The sequence below is a fragment of the Halichoerus grypus genome, chromosome X (assembly GCF_964656455.1).
Source record: "Halichoerus grypus chromosome X, mHalGry1.hap1.1, whole genome shotgun sequence".
NCBI classification, from domain to species: Eukaryota; Metazoa; Chordata; class Mammalia; order Carnivora; family Phocidae; genus Halichoerus; species Halichoerus grypus.
In genome coordinates this window covers 132081106-132103441 of record NC_135727.1, presented here as the reverse complement: position 1 = coordinate 132103441, position 22336 = coordinate 132081106, and the positions used below count along the sequence as shown (strand labels likewise).

At 60.3% G+C, this 22336-nt stretch overlaps 1 protein-coding gene across 2 annotated transcripts in view; it reads right to left on the bottom strand.

Moving 5' to 3' along the window:
• Positions 1–22336, bottom strand: part of PPP2R3B (protein phosphatase 2 regulatory subunit B''beta) — a 54745-nt gene that overhangs the window by 29630 nt on the left and 2779 nt on the right. The window contains exon 1 of one of the 2 annotated variants that reach the window (XM_036096472.2): positions 11415–12261. The exons of the other annotated variant lie outside the window; for it this stretch is intronic. Coding sequence (XP_035952365.2) covers positions 11415–12215 — 801 coding nt within the window. The 5' untranslated portion in view covers positions 12216–12261. Of the gene's footprint in view, positions 1–11414; positions 12262–22336 lie in introns of those variants that run through there. 2 annotated transcript variants of the gene reach the window in all.

Here is a 22336-nt window from a genome sequence, read left to right as displayed (position 1 = left end):
CGAGGCCGCCCCCGGGTCTGCACAGAGCAGGCCCCCAGCGGTGCGGGCTGCTGGGCGCACGGTTCCTACGGGGAGCACGCCTCTCCCTTTGTTTCGGGAAGCTGCTACCCCGAGAGCGCCGGCCACGTGACGCGGCATTTGGCTGTGTCACCCTGCGTCCTTCCAAGCCCGGAACCTGCCCGTCTCTGGTGCGGGTGGGGACCTGAGAACCAGCCGCTCACCAAGCACGCGTCTGCCCTCGCAAGCGTCCGAGGCCCAACGACACCGTTCCATAGGAACCTCACGGAGTCTCGCCCAGCAGCAGAAATTCCAGGTGAGCTCTCTCCTCATGCGGGGGAAGATCCCAGGTGCCCAGACCTCCGCTTCCGCTCAGAGTCCCTAAAAACGCTCCATGGAACACCTGACAAATACTGCTCGAGAGCATCGTGCCCTGGCAGGAAAGGAAGGCCTCCTGAAGCCACAAACACCCGGAAGGGGAACCCGGTGAGGCCGGTGGCGTCTGCGCGGCTGAAATGACCGTCTCTTTGTGGCCTTGCCGACGAGCTCAGGGGTCAGGAGACACCATCCAGCGTCCTAAACAGGGCGGTGCCGAGTGCGGGTCCCAGAGAGCTGCACACCGTGGGGAGAATTAGCCAGAACCTAGTCCCCACTGACGCCTGACTCCACGGAATGAAAACGGTGGGTCTCACACACGCTGCTGCATCGAGGAGCGGGGTGCCACGGGGGCCACCCTCCCCTGAGCACTCCCGGCCACGGCAGACGCTCACTCGGCTCTGCACACCACCTTGCCATCACGGGCCGCGGGGGCCACCCTCCCCAGAGCACCCCCGGCCACGGCAGACTCAATACCGAACGGTCACGCCAGACTCGCACCGCCTGGAAGCAGCAAGATCAGCCCCCGGCACACCCATCATCATCTCAAGACCCATAAAACTCCCCAAAGTCCCAAGGAAAAGGGGCAAGTCCCGGTCCAAATTCACAAGTGCACATGCAAACAAGGCGCCAGGACGGAGAGCAGCAGTGAGACAGGACTGAACCCGCCAAGACGTCAGATGCCGGCAGGATCGGACGCAGGACCAACATTCCTCACATGGTTCAGAAAACAAAAACGCGATGCCCGAAAATCCAAGTCGACTGAACGCTGATGCAAATAACACGTGTAGACGTCACAAGCAGATTCACAGACAACACACGTGGATGGACGGCAGGGCGGACAGAGCACAGCCGAGGACAGACGTGGGTAAGTGGGACGGACGGAAGCCAGCGTGCACACGGCCGCCAAGAAGGGGGGGGCGCACCCAGAGTCCTGCGCTCCCAGGGCTCCCCACACGCCGCCAGTAAAGGAGACCCCAGTGCAGACACAGGAGAACGGAACCACGGGACTCCAGACAGCCAGCACATCTTCCCCAACGGCCGGGATGAAACGCAACACAACACAACACAACACAGCGGGGCCGTCCTCGCCGGAGCACGGACCCACAGGGCCGGCACATCCTGGACAGACGCCACCACCCCACCCCACCCCGAGCAGCCCCGGGGGAGGCCGGCGCCATCCCGCAGCTCTGCCCGTCCTGAGGCCGCCCGCTCTGAGGCTGTCCCTGAGACGTGCACGCGGATACGTTTAGACCAAAATAAAACACAAAACTGAGCTGTCTGTCCGCAGACACGGGCTCGCGGACACGTGACGTCTGTCTGCACACATGGGTTCACAGACACGCGGGGTCTCTGCACACACGGGCACGTGGAGAGACGTGGAGTCTCTGTCTACAAACACGGGTTCGCGGAGACGCGCTGAGAAGAGCACGGCCACGTGCAAGTTCTGAGCAGCAAGGGCGAAGGCACGGCGAGGGAAGTGGCACGTGGCGGGAGTAAATCAATCGACAACCACCGCCACATAAACCAGTAACAAGAACGTGACTTCTTTTCAAAAGCCGTGTCCGCGGCACAGCACAAAGAGGGGACGAGCTGCAGCGTTTCAGGGAATCCGAAGTAAAGACTGTGATTGACCTCGCATCCAGAAAAGGTGCGCAGGTGACAGATCTAAGTGCTGGGAAGCGTACACGCTGCAAAAGTACGAGAGCAAAGGACAAAGGGCGAGGAGAGGCTACCCAACGTAATTCAGTGAACGGACAAACATCCCTAAGGCGTACGTGGGTTAAATGCCGCAGTTAGAGAGCAAAAAAGACAGTATTTATTTGTGAGACACACGTGTAACACCTGGGAGCAGAAAGTTTTTATTTTTATTTTTATTTTTTTTATTTTTTATTTTTTTTTAAAGATTTATTTATTTTTATTTATTTGACAGAGACAGCGAGAGAGGGAACACAAGCAGGCAGAGTGGGAGAGGGAGAAGCAGGCTTCCCGCTGAGCAGGGAGCCCGATGCGGGGCTCGATCCCAGGACCCTGGGATATGACCTGAGCCGAAGGCAGATGCTTAACGACTGAGCCGCCCAGGCGCCCTCTGGGAGCAGAAAGTTTTTAAACCCTGGAAATACGGGCCAGCTTCTGTGGCCCTCGAAGGCTCGTGTGTGGCTGCGGGACAGTCCACACCGCCCAGCAGTAGCCTGCACCCCTGCGAGAGGGCTAGTACACCACACTGTGGGCACGACACAGGAGCCCCCGTGACCCAGGCATGGAGCCTCAGCACCCAGACCCGGGCCGGGCCACGCACGGAATCTTAGCACCCAGGACAGAAACGTTGCTGGGGCCAGACGGACGTCCAGCGAGGAGGGAGGCTGAGTTCCGTCTCCCCTGGCGCTGATAACAAGTGTACCGGACAATGAGAAACAGAACAGCCTGGTGCGGACACGGAAGATTTACAAGTTTAATCTCCTGGACGTAAATAGCCCTCAGCCCCGGCACAGCTACAGGGCGACATTCTTGTCCGGCACACGGGCCGCCTTTGGGAGCTGGCCACCTCCTGGTCTGCGGAGCAGCCTCAGCAGATTCTGCAGGAGGCGCGGGGGCCGTTTCCTGACCTCCAGGACAGCAGGCCAGACATCTGCGACGAAAACGAAAGCAGAAAGGCATGTGTGTGCACGCAAGAATTCCACAGCGGGCCTCAGGGCTCCGGAAAAGTGAGAACAAGCCGCCGACACCCGGGCACCCGGCTTCCAGAGCACCGCGCCTTCAGTCCACGCCGCCCAGAGCTCCCTGATAAAGATGACACCTCCTCACGGAGAGTTATTTCTGGAGAGGGCACTGACTCATCACAAGGCCACAGAGCAAGGGGACGCCGCCGGCCGCCCCGCACACACACAGCGGGGCCATCCTGTCCACGTGGGGCTGGACACAGCGTCCCGTCAAAGCGAGTGGGTAGATGTCCACAGGAGCGAGCCAGGCCATGTCTTTGCTGACGTATCTCCTCTGAGCACCGGGCTCTGATGGTCAGAGGTCACAGGGTGAGGGCTGGGATGTGGGAACTGACCCTCGCCCACGCCAGCCGGACAAGACACACAGTAAAGGCCGGGTGTCGGAATAAGAGCAGGCCGAGGCACTCCGGGCACGGGAGGCTCAGCTCACAGGGCCCCAGGGCGGGCCCCCACCTGAGACACAGATGTGGTGCTGCCGGGGACGGGACTGGGGAGCCCGGCGGGGAGTTCCCAGTGAGCCTGCATGCACTTCTGGCCAGCACGGAGGGCCCTGCGGGCCACGAGCTGAGCCTGCACGCGGTGAGACGCCGTGGCCAGCACGGGAGGGCCCTGTGGGCCACGAGCTGAGCCGCCTGCACACGGTGAGATGCCGTGGCCAGCACGGGAGGGCCCTGCGGGCCACGAGCTGAGCCGCCTGCACGCAGTGAGATGCCGTGGCCAGCACGGGAGGGCCCTGCGGGCCACGAGCTGAGCCTGCACGCGGTGAGACGCCGTGGCCACCACGGGAGGGCCCTGTGGGCCACGAGCTGAGCCTGCACGCGGTGAGATGCCGTGGCCAGCACGGGAGGGCCCTGCGGGCCACGAGCTGAGCCTGCACGCGGTGAGACGCCGTGGCCAGCATGGGAGGGCCCTGCGGGCCACGAGCTGAGCCGCCTGCACACGATGAGATGCCGTGGCCAGCACGGGAGGGCCCTGCGGGCCACGAGCTGAGCTGCCTGCACATGGTGAGACGCCGTGGCCAGCACGGGAGGGCCCTGCAGGCCACCAGCTCTCCTCGGCTTCTGTGGACCACTCCCCACCACCTGGCAGAGGTTCACCAATGAGACTTGCAGAGGACGTACTGGATGCACAAACGGGAGTCGCGGGGTCAGAGTTTAATGCAGAGGAGTTGAAATGACCACAGCACAGGTCCACCTCCACACAGGTTTGTGCAGACACCCTCTCCACAGCAGGAGGTGCCGGGTGTCCACGTGTCAGGCCTGAGTGGGGGACAGTAAAGTCCCAGAGGACATGGAGCCTGGTGGAGCCCGCCAGGCAGTGCACTAGGACAAGGCCCACGTCCAAGGCCCCCCCGGCTAGCGGGATGTCTGTTCAGCTCCGCGCCCATAGGCAGAACAGGCATGGATGGTCTGGTCTCCACAAAACCTGGTCAGAGGTCACAGGGTGAGTGCTGGGACGTGGGAACTGACCCTGGAAAATGTGGACGAGGTCGTGCCACCACTGGGTGCTGGCCAGGGAGTGCCATGAGAGGGGCGCCGGCGTCTGCAGCCTCACAGACGGGGGACACGTCCACCTCCCGGGGCCCTGGGAGCGTGCGTCACGGGTGCGATCCCTCCCTGGCCCCGTGACCCCGTGCAGCGTGAGACCCTGCTTGGTGTCCGGGACGGCCTGAGCCCAGAGGCCAGGCTGTCACCAAGAGGAGGAGAGGTAAGCTCACGGTGCAGGAGAGTCACCTGGGGATGCAGACTTCGGGGGCCTCCCATGGTGTCCTGAGGCTCATGCATCCACACGGAGGGCCCCGCAGGGAGGCTGGACGGGGTGGGCGGTATAGGACCCGGGCAGTGACGCAGCACAGGACGGGGGGCCCGGGGCACCGTCAAGTGAAGCACGCAGGAGTGTGGGGAGGGAGATTCCCCGTGGGGGGGGAGAGGGAGCTGGGGTCCCAGCTGAGGCGGGGGCAGGAAGCACAGCAGCCTTCCTAGACCGGGGGTGGGGTCACTGACCAAGGGACAGCGCAGGCCAGCATCTGGGAGTCCCTGTGCCGCTCCGCGAGCGTGTGTGCAAGGCCCCAGAGCCCGCCCCTGGGAGGGCAGGCGGGCACGAGCAAGCGAGGGGCAAGGAGCACGGCGAGCCCGTGGCCCAGACACGCAGCCACAGGCCAGAGGGTCCCCTGACCCCGAGTCCAGGACAGACGCAGAGCTAACAGCACAGCCCTCTGAGGCTACTCTGCACCATCTCCCCCCAAGCCCCCAACATGCCCCATCGCTCCCCAACCTCATTCCCTCCCCATCCTCTGCCCCCAACATGCCCCATCCCTCCCCAACCTCATTCCCCTCCCCATCCACTGCTCCCCAACATGCCCCCATAGCTCCCCAACCTCATTCCCCTCTCAATCCTGTCCCCCAACATGCCCCCATAGCTCCCCAACCTCATTCCCCTCCCCATCCTCTGCCCCAAAATGGCCCCATCTCTCCCCAACCTCATTCCCCTCCCCCATCCTATGCCCCCAACATGCCCCATTGCTCCCTAACCTCATTCCCTTCCCCCATCCTCTGTCCCCAACATGCCCCATCGCTCCCTAACCTCATTCCCTCCTCATCCTCTGCCCCCAACACGCCCCCTTCGCTCCCCAACCTCATTCCCCTCCCCATCCTCTGCCCCCAACATGCCCCATCTCCCCCCAACCTCATTCCCCTCCCCATCTTCTGCCCCCCAACATGCCCCATCTCCCCCCCCTCATTCCCCTCCCCATCCTCTGCCCCCCAACATGCCCCATCTCTCCCCAACCTCATTCCCCTCCCCATCCACTGCTCCCCAACATGCCCCCATAGCTCCCCAACCTCATTCCCCTCCCAATCCTGTCCCCCAACATGCCCCCATAGCTCCCCAACCTCATTCCCCTCCCCATCCTCTGCCCCAAAATGGCCCCATCTCTCCCCAACCTCATTCCCCTCCCCCATCCTCTGGCCCCCAACATGCCCCATTGCTCCCTAACCTCATTCCCTCCCCATCCTCTGCCCCCAACATGCCCCCTTTGCTCCCCAACCTCATTCCCCTCCCCATCCTCTGCCCCCAACATGCCCCATCTCTCCCCAACCTCATTCCCCTCCCCATCCTCTGCCCCCCAACATGCCCCATCCCTCCCCAACCTCATTCCCCTCCCCATCCACTGCTCCCCAACATGCCCCCATAGCTCCCCAACCTCATTCCCCTCCCAATCCTGTCCCCCAACATGCCCCCATAGCTCCCCAACCTCATTCCCCTCCCCATCCTCTGCCCCCAACATGCCCCATCGCACCCCAACCTCGTTCCACTCCCCATCCTCTGGCCCCCAACATGCCCCATCTCTCCCCAACCTCGTTCCCCTCCCCATCCTCTGCCCCCAACATGCCCCCATCACTCCCCAACCTCATTCCCCTACCCCATCCTCTGCCCCCAACATGCCCCATCTCTCCCCAACCTCATTCCCCTCCCCCATCCTTTGCCCCCAACAAGCCCCCATAGCTCCCCAACCTCATTCCCCTCCCCATCCTCCATGCCCCCCAACATGCGCCCATCTCTCCTCTAACCTCATTCTCCTCCCCATCCTCTGCCCCCAAGGTGCCCCCATCGCTCCCCAACCTCGTTCCCCTCCCCATCCTCTGCCCCCAACATGCCCCCATCCCTCCCCAACCTCATTCCCCTCCCCATCCTCTGCCCCCAACATGCCCCATCGCTCCCCAACCTCATTCCCCTCCCCATCCTCTGCCCGCAACATGCCCCATCACTCCCCAACCTCGTTCCACTCCCCATCCTCTGCCCCCAACATGCCCCATCACTCCCAACCTCATTCCCCTCCCCATCCTCTGCCCCCAACGTGCCCCCATCTCTCCCCAACCTCATTCCCCTCCCCCATTCTCTGCCCCCAACATGCCCCCATCCCTCTCCAACCTCTTTCCCCTCCCCATTCTCTGCCCCCAACATGCACCATCGCTCCCCAACCTCATTCCCCTCCCCATCCTCTGCCCCCCAACATGCCCCATCTCTCCCCAACCTCATTCCCCTTCCCCATCCTCCATGCCCCCCAACATGCTCCCATCTCTCCCCAACCTCATTCCCCTCCCCATCCTCTGCCCCCCAACATGCCCCAGCTCTCCCCAACCTCATTCCACTCCCATCCTCTGTCCCCCAACATGCGCCCATCTCTCCCCAACCTCATTCCCCTCCCCCATCCTCTGCCCCCCAACATGCCCCCATCTCTCCCAACCTCATCTCCCCTCCCCATCCTCTGCTCCCAACATGCCCCCATCTCTCCCCAACCTCATCTCCCCTCCCCATCCTCTGCCCCCCAACATGTGCCCATCTCTCCCCAACCTCATTCCCCTCCCCCATCCTCCATGCCCCCCAACATGCACCCATCTCTCCCCAACCTCATTCCCCTCCCCATCCTCTGCCCCCCAACATGCCCCCATCTCTCCCCAACCTCATCTCCCCTCCCCATCCTCTGCCCCCCAACATGCGCCCATCTCTCCCCAACCTCATTCCCCTCCCCCATTCTCCATGCCCCCCAACATGCCCCCATGTCTCCCCAACCTCATCTCCCCTCCCATCCTCTGCCCCCCAACATGCCCCCATCTCTCCCCAACCTCATCTCCCCTCCCATCCTCTGCCCCCCAACATGCCCCCATCTCTCCCCAACCTCATCTCCCCTCCCATCCTCTGCCCCACAACATGCCCCCATCTCTCCCCAACCTCATTCCCCTCCCCCATCCTCCATGCCCCCCAACATGCCCCCATCGCTCCCCAACCTCATTTCCCCTCCCCATCCCGTACTTGGTCCTCACCCCATCCCCATCTCTCCTCTAACCTCATTCCCCTCCCCCATCCTCCATGCCCCCCAACATGCCCCCATCTCTCCCCTACCTCATTTCCTCTCCCCCATCCTTCATGCCCCCCAACATGTGCCCATCTCTCCCCAACCTCATTCCCCTCCCCATCCTCTGCCCCCCAACATGCCCCATCTCTCCTCTAACCTCATTTCCCCTCCCCCATCCTCCATGTCCCCCAACATGCCCCCATATCTCCCCAACCTCATTCCCCTCCCCCATCCTGTACCTGCTCCTCACCCCATCCCCATCTCTCCTCTAACCTCATTTCCCTAACCCCTCCCTCACCCCCCATGTGCCCATGTTCCATCTCTCCCGGGATCTGATTTTCCCCTCCCCCATGGTCCACCTCCCCACATCCCCATTCCCCATCTCTGCCCTAATGTCATTTGCTCTTTTCTCATTCTCCAGCCCTACTGCCCCGCCTTTCCCCAATCTCATTTCCCCTCCCCCATCCTGTACCTGCTCCTCACCCCATTCCCCATGTGTCCCCCAATCCCATTTCCCCCACCCCTCCCCCAGCCTCCCATCACCTCCAATCACCCTGCATAAACCCCCATCTCCCTCCCAGTCATCACGGTCCCTACCATGCCCATGGCCCCGGGCCACCACAACCCTGTGCTGACCTGCCCAGGGCCACGTCCAGATCCACACTCAGATGCGCTGGGCTGAAGGAAGGCGGGAACCACCCCCCTCGTCCCCCAACTCTCCCCTGCAAGAAACCCCGTCTGAGTCACCGCACACACCCTAGAGAACACTCACTTTACCCGGGACACACGCTCATCCCCACAGAACACCGTTGAAATAGACCTTCTATAACATGAAACACTTTCCTGCTAAAGGAATTCGTAGAATTTGTCTCCCAAACAGTGATGCTGGTGAGACAGGCTCATCCTAAAACAATCAGACTTTCGAGAACCGGTTCTCCCGGGAGCCAGACCCCCTGATGGCAAGTCACCGTGACTCCGTGACTCAGGCAGGAGGAGAAATCCCGCAAACATCCTAGGGAACCATCTACCAGAAACTACCAAACATTCATCTTCCTACTGGGTGAGAGGAGATCATCCTGTGGCTGATTCCACTTTCATTGTCTTAGAGATCCCAAACACGCTTTCCTCAAAAACACGGAACAAACGTACAACACAAACCACCTGAGGACAGAATTTCCAAAGCTGGAAAACACAGTCAGACAAGGAAAAACGCAAAATGTGTAAATGTTGACATGTGAACAAAAGAAAGTCCAATTACAAAATCAGCAAAAGCAGGTCTTTTCCTCCCCCTGAAAAGCCCTGTTTCATTCTGTGGCATTTTCTTCCTTAGGCCTCACCAGGCGCTAAGTCCTCACGAGCAGAGAAAGGGCAAGTGTTTCATGTGGCAAGTGTCCGTAAACCCAGATGCAAGGCACTTAGGGAGCACGCGAGTGAGTGGAGGTCCAGCTTCCAGCCCTGCAGTCCTGTCCCCCCCATCTAGTCCCCATGTCCAGTGTCCCCCGTCCCCATCCAGTCCCCCGTCCTGTGTCCCCGTCCCCATCCAGTCCCCCATCCTGTGTCCCCCATCCCCATCCAGTCCCCCGTCCTGTGTCCCCGTCCCCATCCAGTCCCGTCCTGTGTCCCCCGTCCCCATCCAGTCCCCATGTCCCGTCTCCCCCGTCCCCATCCAGTCCCCCCGTCCCGTGTCCCCCGTCCCGTCTCCCCCGTCCCCATCCAGTCCCCCGTCCCGTGTCCCCCGTCCCCATCCAGTCCCTATCCTGTGTCCCCGTCCCCATCCAGTCCCCCGTCCCGTGTCCCCCGTCCCCATCCAGTCCCCCATCCCGTGTCCCCCGTCCCCATCCAGTCCCCCGTCCCGTGTCCCCCGTCCCCATCCAGTCCCCCGTCCCGTGTCCCCCGTCCCCATCCAGTCCCCCGTCCCGTGTCCCCCGTCCCCATCCAGTCCCCCTGTCCCGTGTCCCCCGTCCCCATCCAGTCCCCATGTCCTGTCTCCCCCGTCCCCATCCAGTCCCCCGTTCTGTGTCCCCGTCCCCATCCAGTCCCCCATCCTGTGTCCCCCGTCCCCATCCAGTCCCCATGTCCCGTCTCCCCCGTCCCCATCCAGTCCCCCGTCCCGTCTCCCCCGTCCTGTGTCCCCCGTCCCCATCCAGTCCCCTGTCCCGTGTCCCCCGTCCCCATCCAGTCCCCCGTCCCGTGTCCCCTGTCCCCGTCCAGTCCCCCGTCCCCAACCAGTCCCCATGTCCAGTGTCCCCACCCCCATCCAGTCCCCCGTCCTGTGTCCCCCGTCCCCATCCAGTCCCCATGTCCAGTGTCCCCACCCCTATCCAGTCCCCCGTCCTGTGTCCCCCGTCCCCATCCAGTCCCCATGGCCTGTGTCCCCTGTCCCCGTCCAGTCCCCATGGCCTGTGTCCCCCTGCACCCGAGCACTAGGGGGCGGGTGGAGGGCCAGTGGCCGCAGAGAAACCTGAATGACTCGGGAGCTCACGGGAAGTCTCAGCCTTTTCAAGGACGCGGTCCCCTTAAACCACCGACAAGACACACACACACACACACACACACACACACACACACACAGACGTAAAGCCAGGTGCGAACGAGCTCGTGAGAATCACCACGGAGTCCACAGGCCAATCCGTGACTAACACCACCCAGGCGTCCCCGGTCGCTGCCGCGGGCTCTGAGAATGTCCACACAGCGCTCACAAAGCACGGCAGCGAGAGCAGGGAACGCGGCCGCTTGCACGGCCGTGGGGAAGCTTCCCTCCGTTCACGAGGGTGAAAGCCCCCGATGTTGACGACTGAGGTTCAAGCCACCAGCTGAACCGTCTCTGCTGAACTGTCTCTGCTGAACCGTCTCTGCGCTGGGGAGAGCCACTAGATCACAGGCCCCCCTGCAGTCTCCTGACCCACAGTTCTGCCGCTAAAACCACAGGGAGGGAAGCCGGGGCTTCCTTTTACGGAAGGCTTTCCCTGACACTCCAGCGCCTCACGGGACACCTGCTCTCTACAACCACGACACTGCCGTTCGGGGGGCGGGGCACGAGTGCAGGTGGGGACCCCGGGAGTACGAGCGACGGATGGGGGGACGAGTGCAGGTGGGGCCCCGGGAGTACGAGTGACGGATGGGGGGACGAGTGCAGGTGGGGACCCCGGAAGTACGAGCAGCCCCCTCAATCTGTCCCAGGAGGGACATACGCAGGTGGGGACCCCGGGAGTTCGAGCGACGGATGGGGGGACGAGTGCAGGTGGGGACCCCAGGAGTACGAGCAGCCCCCCATCTGTCCCGGGAGGGACATGTGCAGGTGGGGACCCTGGGAGTACGAGCAGCCCCCTCAATCTGTCCCAGGAGGGACATGTGCAGGTGGGGACCCCGGGAGTACGAGCAGCCCTCCCCCCAGTCGGGACCTCAGCAGGGGCCACAGGGGAGCCTCGCAGGAGACGCACACCACACGAGACGCATGCCGGCCCCACCTGGACCTGCTGGAAGGCCTGGAGCCTCTTCTTAAAGCGGGAGGGCAGCACGAAGTCACAGCCGCGGGCCAGGGAGGCGAGCTCCTGCCTGAGATCCGGGTCCTGGCGCAGGGACAGCTCCCGGAGCCGCATGTCGGCCCGCATGGGCCGCCGGGGGCCAGGCCAGGCACTGTGCTCGCGCTCGCGCTCTTGGGGCTGGGCCGGGCCGGGGCCGGCAGGCTCGTGGTGGCAGCTGGGCCCGGCGGGACAGTCTGGGTGGCCCGGCTCAGCGCGCTCCATGCGTGGCCGGCCGGGCGCTCTGGGGGCCGGCCCTGGGCCGCGCGCATTCCACAGGCTGAGGAGGGCACATGGCTGCAGGGTGGGGGAGGCGGCCGGGCTCCGCTCCTCCCCACAGGCCCCTGGCCATGCAGGCGGGAGCCACTCGGCCGGAGCTGTTGTGGCTGAGCTGCCGGTGGGAGGGTGGCAGTCCCAGACGCAGCTCCCCGCACGCACGGTGACCCTGTCTTGTGGCTCAGCCCAGAGGGACAAGCGCGTAAACAGGTCCGCAAGGAGACATCTGGGGACGGCGCCTCTAGTTCTGGGGGTGGGGGTGGGGGCGACAGGCGCTCTCCAGAGAAGTGCAGCGATCTGGGGAACGGCCTGCGAGTTGGCCGACACGGGGAGGGATGAGAGGAGGCGCTCTGCACAGAAGTGAAGTCCGTCCAGGACACCAGAGAACCTGTTACGGAGCTCGCTCCAGATCTCTGCTGGCCCCCACGAGCCCAGATGCAGCCAAAGCAGCTGCTTTCTCCCTGAAACCATGCCAAACACAAAGGGGTCTGCGCACAGCACCCTCCCTCCCGGCACTTAACACTTGAGAAAATCGAGCACAAAGAGTCCTCTGATGCTTCCCTTCCACAAATAGGGGTGGGGGGAGGAGTATTCAGGATTTTATAGCTTTCCTGCCCTTCTACACAACGTACATAACGTAGATAATGTAGCATAGAACGGAAATGACGTCAGTCAGATAACAGAGAATGTAAGCCGACAAGGTAAAGTATCACCAGCAAAGTGGGTAAGGTACAATGCAGCGTAAGCTAGAGTAACTAACCGCAGAAGGTAACACTGTCGAGCAGGTAAGGTAGAATACAGTGTACATAAAACAGAACGTCACGGAAGAGGGAGAAGGAAGAACGTCCTGTAGGTTAACACGACAAGAACACAACATTGTGTAGATGCTGAAGAGTCTACGCCATGTAACTGCCGTGTAGGGAACATGGACCAGACTGTAGTGACTGGTCATGCAGAGCAAACAGGGTGGCTCCAAGCAGTGGGCTGAGAGCAAGGACACCCGTACCCCTCAGAGTGAGCACACCTGCACAGCCCACAGCATGGACACCTGCACAGCCCAGAGTGAGGACACCTGCACAGCCCAGAGCCAAGACTCCCGCACAGCACAGAGCCAGGACACCTGCACAGCCCAGAGGAAGCACACCTGCACAGCCCAGAGCGAGGACACCTGCACAGTCCAGAGCGAGCACACCCGCACAGCATGGACACTTGCACAGCCCAGAGCAAGGACACCCGCACTACCAAGAGCGAGGACACCTGCACAGCCCAGAGCCAGGACACCTGCACCTCCCAGAGCGAGCACACCTGCACAGTCCAGAGCGAGCACACCCGCACAGCATGGACACCTGCACAGCCCAAAGCAAGGACACTGGCACCTTCCAGAGTGAGCACACCTGCACAGCCCACAGCAAGGACACCTGCACCTCCCAGAGCGAGCACACCTGCACAGCCCAGAGCCAGGACACCTGCACAGCCCAGAGCCAGGACACCTGCACCTCCCAGAGCGAGCACACCTGCACAGCCCAGAGCAAACACACCTGCACAGTGCAGAGCAAGGACACCCGCACTACCAAGAGCGAGGACACCTGCACAGCCCAGAGCGAGCACACCTGCACAGCCCAGAGCCAGGACACCTGCACAGCCCAGAGCCAGGACACCTGCACCTCCCAGAGCGAGCACACCTGCACAGCCCAGAGCAAACACACCTGCACAGTGCAGAGCAAGGACACCCGCACTACCAAGAGCGAGGACACCTGCACAGCCCAGAGCGAGCACACCTGCACAGCCCAGAGCAAGGACACCTGCACAGCCCAGAGCCAGGACACCTGCACCTCCCAGAGCGAGCACACCTGCACAGCCCAGAGCAAACACACCTGCACAGTGCAGAGCAAGGACACCCGCACTACCAAGAGCGAGGACACCTGCACAGCCCAGAGCGAGCACACCTGCACAGCCCACAGCATGGACACCTGCACAGCCCAGAGCCAGGACACCTGCACCTCCCAGAGCGAGCACACCTGCACAGCCCAGAGCAAACACACCTGCACAGTGCAGAGCAAGGACACCCGCACTACCAAGAGCAAGGACACCTGCACAGCCCACAGCATGGACACCTGCGCAGCTCAGAGCAAGGACACCTGCACAGCCCAGAGGAAGCACACCTGCACAGCCCACAGCATGGACACCCGCACTCCCCAGAGTGAGCACACCTGCACAGCCCAGAGCAAGGACACCTGTACCTCCGAGAGCGAGGACACCTGCACAGCCCAGAGCCAGGACACCTGCACCTCCCAGAGCGAGCACACCCGCACAGCATGGACACCTGCACAGCCCAGAGCCAGGACACCTGCACCTCCCAGAGCGAGCACACCTGCACAGTCCAGTGCAAGGACTGCCATGTGCTGGGACAGAAACACCGAAGCATCAATTGAGTATAATGTTTGGGAACGAGGCAGCCTGGAGAAATCTCTCCATGGACATCACTCCTCCTAGGGAGAAAGACGGCCCTATTTTTCTGAGGGCATGTGTGGGGCAGTAACCAGTCAGGCCTCACCTGGTCTCCTGGTGGCCCACGTCCCAGGACTCCATCTGGGATCTGCTCACCCTGATGCCCCTTGGCCCCCCAACCAGGCTGCTCTTCCGGCTGTGGAAGGATCAAATGGGCCTACTCCCCTCCCCAATCCATGTTCACCTTATTCCAGAAGATGCGGGGTCTTTTATGTCCTTGCCTCTCCCTGCCATGCTCCCCGAGCTCTCTTCTCTCCCTTCCTTCCACTGAGGTTTAGCAGGGGCCTACCACCTGCCAGACATAGTGGCCATAGGCAGAGAGTTCGCAGGGAGGGTGCAGTCCAAGCTCACTGCGTATTTAGTGCTTGTTTCAAGAACCACAGTCAGAAACACAGGCGTCCCGAAAACACACACATGACCCCCGAGCAGCACGAAGCAGCGTTAGGCTCCATAACATGCCCCTTTCTGAACCAGGTCCCACACAGAGCTGGACAGGCCCTTCCTTCCCAGACCGGCTAGAGCTGGGCCCCCAAGAAACTGCAGGACGCCTCGTCAGCCCGCACTTGGCATACGGTCTCCCAGCAGGTGGGCGCGGCCTGTCTTCCCCACTCCAGGGACAAAGACATCCAAGAAGTCATGGGAGTGGTCCCAAAGCAACGACTCAAAGCACACTGCACCCACCTTCCCCTCCATAATGGGTTTCATTTTTTTTTTTAAGATTTTATTTATTTTTTTTGACAGAGACATAGAGAGAGAGAGAACACAAGCAGGGGAAGTGGGAGAGGGAGAAGCAGGCTTTCTGCTGAGCTGGAAGCCTGATGCGGGGCTCGATCCCAGGACCCTGGGATCATGACCTGAGCCGAAGGCAGACACTTAATGACTGAGCCACCCAGGTGCCCCTTGTTTTTTGTTTTTTTTTAAGTAGTTTCAAGTTTATGGAAACATGGAGCACAAAATACAGAGTTCCCATGACCTCCCCAACCATCCTTCCCCTGTAGTTCCCCCGAATATGAACATCTGGTGCTGGGCGGTACATTTGTGACAAGCGATGAGCTACAACATTATTAATGGAACTCCACCGAGTCCCTTCGGGCTCATCCTGGTGCTGTAAGCGTCTCTGGGTTTGGACACCTTCACAAGGACAGGACTCCACCAGCACAGGACCGTGCAGAGCAGGGTCGCTGCCTCAGGTCCCCTGGGCCCGCCTGGCCCCACCCCGGCAGCGCTGGCCCTTTCACGGGCTCCCTAGGTCTGCCTCTGGCAGCGGGGCATCTAGTTGGGGCCACACGGGAGGCAGCCTTCCAGACCAGCTCTGTGTTCATTCCACACCATCTAAGCACCCCTCCCCGTTCCTGCTTTAACTCCTGTTCAGGAGCTTGGCCCCCTCACTTCCTTCTCCTCTGCCTCTGCCCAGAGCAAGGACACCTGGGGAGTGCAGGTGTGCCAGGCAGACCTTCTGCCCTAGTGCATCTGTCTTCCCCACTTCCTGAATGTCCTCTAGGATTCACGGGTTTGCCACCGACCCCCTCTGAAGTCTCCAGACAGACCGGAGCAGTGTGTGCAAATCCCTAGGTGACAAGATAACAAGGGTGCTGAGTGACCCGGGAGTGGTGTGTGAGGCCACGGGACAGGCGTGCCACTGGTCCATTCAGACCCAGATGCCACTCGCAGGAAGGCCGCCCAAACACCGCGCGCCTGGGATGACCAGATCCAGGAGCCATGCAGGGATCGGACGGCAGGGATCGGACGGCAGGGATCGGACAGGGCCGCAGGGTGCCCCAGCCCACGTCTCAGATATAGACCCAGGCTGCTTGTTGCGTGGGGTTCCTGCAACCACAGCCACACCTGCTGATTTTCCTCCGTTCCCCTTCCCTACACACCTTTGGGAAGAGATGCTCTTTGTGTAGCCTGAACAAATGGGCAGGCCCTCCCCTGCTTCCCCTCTGCAATATGACTCTGCAGCCTGACCCACAAGGAGAGTGAGCGTTATGCCCCACGCTCAGATCTGGGCTTGTGCGCTAGCCCCACTCACTGCCACAGACAGGAGGGAGTGTGTGCACGGCCTGGGGGCGCCCCTCCCTGCTCCTGAAACACTCTTGCTGTGCACATGCGGGGCCGACAGGGTAGAGACCACACAGGCCAGACACCTGTGCCCCTGAGCACAGACGCAGAAGACCTGCCCCAGCGAGCTGGCCCAAAGGGCCCGCCCCAGATCTGTGAGCTCAGCCAGTGCGTCATGTAGTTCCTAAGTTTGGGGAGGTTTGTTCACGAGCAATCCCATGCAGCGGTGACATGAGCAGAGCACAGGAGGCTGGGGGCAAAGCGGAGGAAACCGTCCACCTGGTTCGACACCTGCTCGTGCCGTCACCAGATCATATAAAACTGTGCCGTTCAAATTCAGTTCTCTGGTGTTCCTGTTTGAAACGTGTGCAGTGACCAAAGTACACACGTACCAACAACCACACACAGAGGGCTGCATAAAAAGATGTGAAACACACCTGACTGGTTCAAGTAAGATGCTGCTACAAACCGGAAATTTTATTCCAAATAGAAAAAATAAAGCTTTTACTCATCTGTCCACTTGTACATATGTTCTGGGCAAAGATTAGTAGCTCTTCAAACTTTCAAAGGTGTGTTTATAAGAGAAAGTGAGAGAGCGAGCGAGGGAGGGATGGAGGGAGAAGTGTCCGCATTCCCTGCCGTCTGACTAATCTTGAGAAGTGTTTTTCCCCAGGAGCAACTTCAGACCTTCGTGACAGCCCAGGAGGGAGGTCATGGTGCCATTTACACGTGAGGAAACTAAGGCACGGAGCTGGAGTGCCCGAGGCGCATGGCTAGCAGGGGATGGCATGGGCCCGGCACACGCAGACCGGTGACCCTAGGCCGGGATGACCGTCAGGGGTCACTTCCCAAACGGAGACCATCTGCCGCCACTGCAGCAGCTACTCTGAAAGCCACATGACGTGGAAGCGTTCGGAAACAGAAAGTCACCCAGCACTTGCACAGACACACGTCCCTGAGCGTTTCCGCCGTGGTAAAGTGGTACAGGCCCTGGGGCCACGGGCCAGTCCGCAGACACGGTCACGAGACGTGGACAGGGCCCACTGCCACGGGGGCAAGAGCGGGCAAGCGCTCCCTGGGAGAAAGCGTATGTATGCACAGCTCTGACCGTGTGCGCCCGGACGCGGCGGCTCAGAGACCTGTCTAAATGGGGCCATGTCCAGAGCTCTGCGCAGGTGGGAGGGGAAACAAGCCTGGCTGTGGATGCATCTCCTGCCCCCCCGCCCCCCCCACTCTACACAGGAGAACGAGGCGGTCAGGACACACGCTCTAGAACAAAGGACAACACTATACTAAAAGCAAGGACCTCCGTGCCTCCTTGTGCCATTCTGCCCATGGCGCTTTGTCTTTGCACCAATGAGCTGTTTAAGCTCCCGAATTTATCTTTCGATGCTGGTTTCTAACTGACACTGAGGTTAGGGTCTGTGGGCTGTGGGACAGCAAGGTCCTGATACCTGTTTGGACCTGCTCCATGATGTACGCTTCGAAAATCTCTCTCAAACAAGAAGGGCAGACTTCTGCTTCCAGATGAGGTGGAGGAACAGACAGCAGACTTACAGACGGCCTGAGGTTGACACAGCATTAGAAAGAGATGGTACCAATCACACATGGTCTGACAGAAATCGTAGAAAGGGGGAAAATCCACAGCTCCTTCTATGAGGCCATCGCTCCCCAGACAGCAAAGCTAGAGCCATCGCCACAGAAGAAACCGCACCCCGATATATCCCCCCTATACTGACGTGCGGATCTTCACAAAACGCCGGACGCAGAACCCAGCCATGTATAAAACAGATCATTAACTATGATCACGTGGGCTTCATCCAAGGGAGCGAGGTTGGCTTAACATCCAAAAACCGATCAACAGCTCACCCAGACCGTGAGTGCGGGCACACGCACGGACGTCTGCATCCATGCATCTGACAGGCTCCCAAATACGTGCAGACACCTGTGCCCACTGCTGGTCGGCAAAGGTGCCAACACATTTCAAGGCAACAACGACGGTCTTTTCAAAAAATGATGCAGCAGCAACGGGGTAGTCAGAAGAAAACCTGAACCCAGAAACTTACGTACGACCACACATAAAACTTAACTTGAAATGGATCACAAATCTAAGGAAAGAAGCAAAGTTTTTAAAACTTCTAGAAGAAACAGGAGAAAATCTTTTGACCTTGAGTCTGGCCAAGATTTAGATTACGGGAGGTCCTTCTAGGGGTACAACCAAAATAAGTGGTATGTTGAACTTCATCAAAATGTAAAACTTTTCTCCTTCGAAAGACACCAGCAAGAAGGGAAAAGAAGTCCCAGGGCAGCAGGAGATTTCCCAAACGCAGGAGCTGAGGAGTCCCAGAGCTGTATCCAGAAGGCAGGAGAACGGTAGCAAGTCAGTAGTAAAACGAGGAACCGCATGAAGGGAACACAGGTAAAACATCTGAATCAACGCTTCACGGAAGATCTATACAACCCCCCCCCCCAACACACACACACAAGCCTATGAAGAGCTGCTCCACGCCCTTGGTTATCAGGAAGCTACCTTACCCCACAGTGACCTACGACACGCCCACGTTCCAGAACGGGTAAGAGAGCCTGACAACTCGGGGCTGCGCGGAAAGTGCAGGAGCCTGAACCCTCCCACGCCCCTGGCGGGAAAGTAAGACGGTGCAGCCACTTTGGGAAACAGTCCAACAGCTTCCTAAAATGTCAAATGTCCATTTACCACAAACCCCAGTCATTCCACTTCAGGTATCTACCTAAAAGAAATGAAAACATACGTCGACACCACGACTTAGAAGCAAATGTCCTCGGCAGAATGACTCACGACCACTGTAAAGTGGAAAGCAGCCCAGCATGCAGCGGGAGACGCGGTGGGGCACCTCCGTGCAATGGGGGCCGCGAGCAAACACGTCCCAGCCGGATGCGAGCCGCGGGTGAGCTCGCTGCAGGAGACAAAGTGGGGTGCCTCCATGCGATGGGGGCCGCGAGCAAACACCTCCCAGCCGGGCACGTAATTTATATCTAACGCAGCAGTTCAGTATGTGCAGGATCCACGTCGCACTACAACACTGCTTTGGGGGCACAGTCGTGTCTCGAGAGCGGAGCAGAGTTTTGACAGTGTCGTAAAAGGGAAAGCACCACCTAGTCGAGATAACAGCCACGTGACGTGTCCAACGGCCAGCATGACAATGTTGCACCGGCCCACCTGCCGCGGAGCTGTTCTGGGCGCGTCTGCAGCTGTGGGGAGGTGGGCGACCCTCTTGTAGGCGACATCAGCTGCAGCACCTGTGCGCTGCACGAGGCTCACCTCCCCGAGATGCACATCCAGACCACCTTCTCTGGTGTCGGAGAAAGCCCAGCTACACGGTCAGACGGTCCGACACACCCTCCTACCTCCTGATGGACCCCGTGCACACCACCACGTCCTTACAGAGCCCCTGCGCACCCCCTACTACGTCCTCACGATGCAGCCCCTGCGCACCCCCTACTACGTCCTCACGATGCAGCCCCTGCACACCCCCTACTACGTCCTCACGATGCAGCCCCTGCGCACCCCCTACTACGTCCTCACGATGCAGCCCCTGCGCACCCCCTACTACGTCCTCACGATGCAGCCCCTGCGCACCCCCTACTACGTCCTCACGATGCAGCCCCTGCGCACCCCCTACTACGTCCTCACGATGCAGCCCCTGCGCACCCCCTACTACGTCCTCACGATGCAGCCCCTGCACACCCCCTACTACGTCCTCACGATGCAGCCCCTGCGCACCCCCTACTACGTCCTCACGATGCAGCCCCTGCGCACCCCCTACTACGTCCTCACGATGCAGCCCCTGCGCACCCCCTACGTCCTCACGATGCAGCCCCTGCGCACCCCTTACCTCCTCACGGAGCCCCTGCAAACCCCTACCTCCTCATGATGGAGCCCCTGCGCACCCCACCTCCTCATGGAGGCCCTGAACACCCCCACCTCCTGCAAAACATCTATCTTACAAAGGACTTGCATCCAGGTTATGTATAAAGAAAGGATTTGAACAGAGGTGTCAGGATAGCCCAAGAGCAGGTGATAAAAAAACTATTTGTCCAAAAGAGCCCTTAAATTTAAGGACGTCAGATTTTACAGCCAAAATTGTATTTACTGATGCTTGTAGTAGGTGAAAAATTCACATCCCCTAATGCATTAGCAGACAGCTCTCCTTGAAGTCCACAAGGGTCAGCAAGGAGCTCCTCTCAGCCCTACGAGCTGAAAATGCTCTGAAACGTGGTGCTAGACTAAAGCGTCACTAGAATTATTATGTTCTACCCTAAGCACACATCAAATCCCTTTCCTGTCAGACTTGTGTGAAGGATGAATTAATGTGGCAGAAGGTAGTGGGACACTGACCACTGCAGGGGAAGGAGTAGGAAGGAGCCCCTGCAAGAGTCCGAACTAGCCGCTGGGCAAGGTCACTGGGATACTGACCACTGTGGAGAAGGAGTAGGAAGGAGCCCCACTGAGTCTGAACTTGCTGCTGGGCAAGGTCACTGGGATACTGACCACTGGGGGGGAGAAGTAGGAAGGAGGCCCACTGAGTCTGAACTAGCTGCTGGGCAAGGTCACTGGGATACTGACCACTGGGGGGAGAAGTAGGAAGGAGGCCCACTGAGTCTGAACTAGCCGCTGGGCAAGGTCACTGGGATACTGACCACTGTGGAGAAGGAGTAGGAAGGAGCCCCACTGAGTCTGAACTTGCTGCTGGGCAAGGTCACTGGGATACTGACCACTGGGGGGGAGAAGTAGGAAGGAGGCCCACTGAGTCTGAACTAGCTGCTGGGCAAGGTCACTGGGATACTGACCACTGGGGGGGAGAAGTAGGAAGGAGCCCCACTGAGTCTGAACTTGCTGCTGGGCAAGGTCACTGGGATACTGACCACTGTGGAGGAGTAGGAAGGAGGCCCCGGAGCAAGTCCTGTACATTTGAAAGTCAGGTGCACGGGCTGCCGGAGAGTGTTCCTCTGCTGGGCATCGTTACTGGGGTAGGAAGTACGTGCAGAGACAGTGCATGCAGGCTGAGCTCTGATTCCCTAGGAGGAGCTCCCTTAGAAGCACATTCGGGGCTTTGCCTGGTTGGGATCGTGGTGAGGGACCCATGGAGCCCCTGCGGTTCAGCACTCAGCCTTCCCTCTGTGGAGACGGGTGGGAGACACTCCAAGTGCCTGTTGCGTGTAACGTGTTTGCCGAAGGCATCGAGCCAAGCGTGTGTGGTGAACGTCCCTGGGGCGGGGAAAGTAACAGGGCAGTCGGACACTCAGGGTGTGTGGACTCCCTGGCCTCCTCTTCCTCTTAGCTGGGGAATTACATGGAGCAGGGGTGAAAAGGAGCTGCTGGTGGCTGGCGGTCAGCCCTTGCGTGTCTGTGCACTCTGGAGAAAAGATGTGTCATCTGTGAAACCTCCTGTCCAGACCCGGGAGCGTCACCCGTCCGTCCCCTGCCAGTCGGCGCTTGGGAATCGGGTCTTGGTGAACACCGCCTGACACAATGCGTGGACGGGGGGCACAGGAATGGGCCCCTCACATCTGGACCCCGTGAGAACATGGGTCCCCTCGGCAGTTCACTTCCCTAAATTCAACTGAAACGGTCTGTAAATTCCACACACGGGAAGACGTGTTTAAAGCCAACTCCGCGTCCCAGACGAGAGCCATCATTACTTTGTGACCTCGGGGGAAAAGACAAAGCATTCTGCTGTTCCTCAAAAGCGCGGCCCGCGCTGGTCATGGAAACTGCAAAGCAGAGGAGGAATCTCTGATCTCCTCAGGACGCAATTCCCACCAAGCCTTCCACGCCTCCCCCTGCGTCCCGAGCTCCCACGCCTGCACCGCCCACCCAGCTCAGGCCTCAGGGCTCCAGGCACACGGCTGCACGCATCAGCACTGTGGGAACCTTCGTTTGGGGAGCGAGAGAAGGGGCGGACGGAGAGGCAGACAATCTCAAGCAGAGTCCACAGTGAGCGCGGAGCCCACTGGGGCTGGATCTCACGACCCTGAGATCAGGA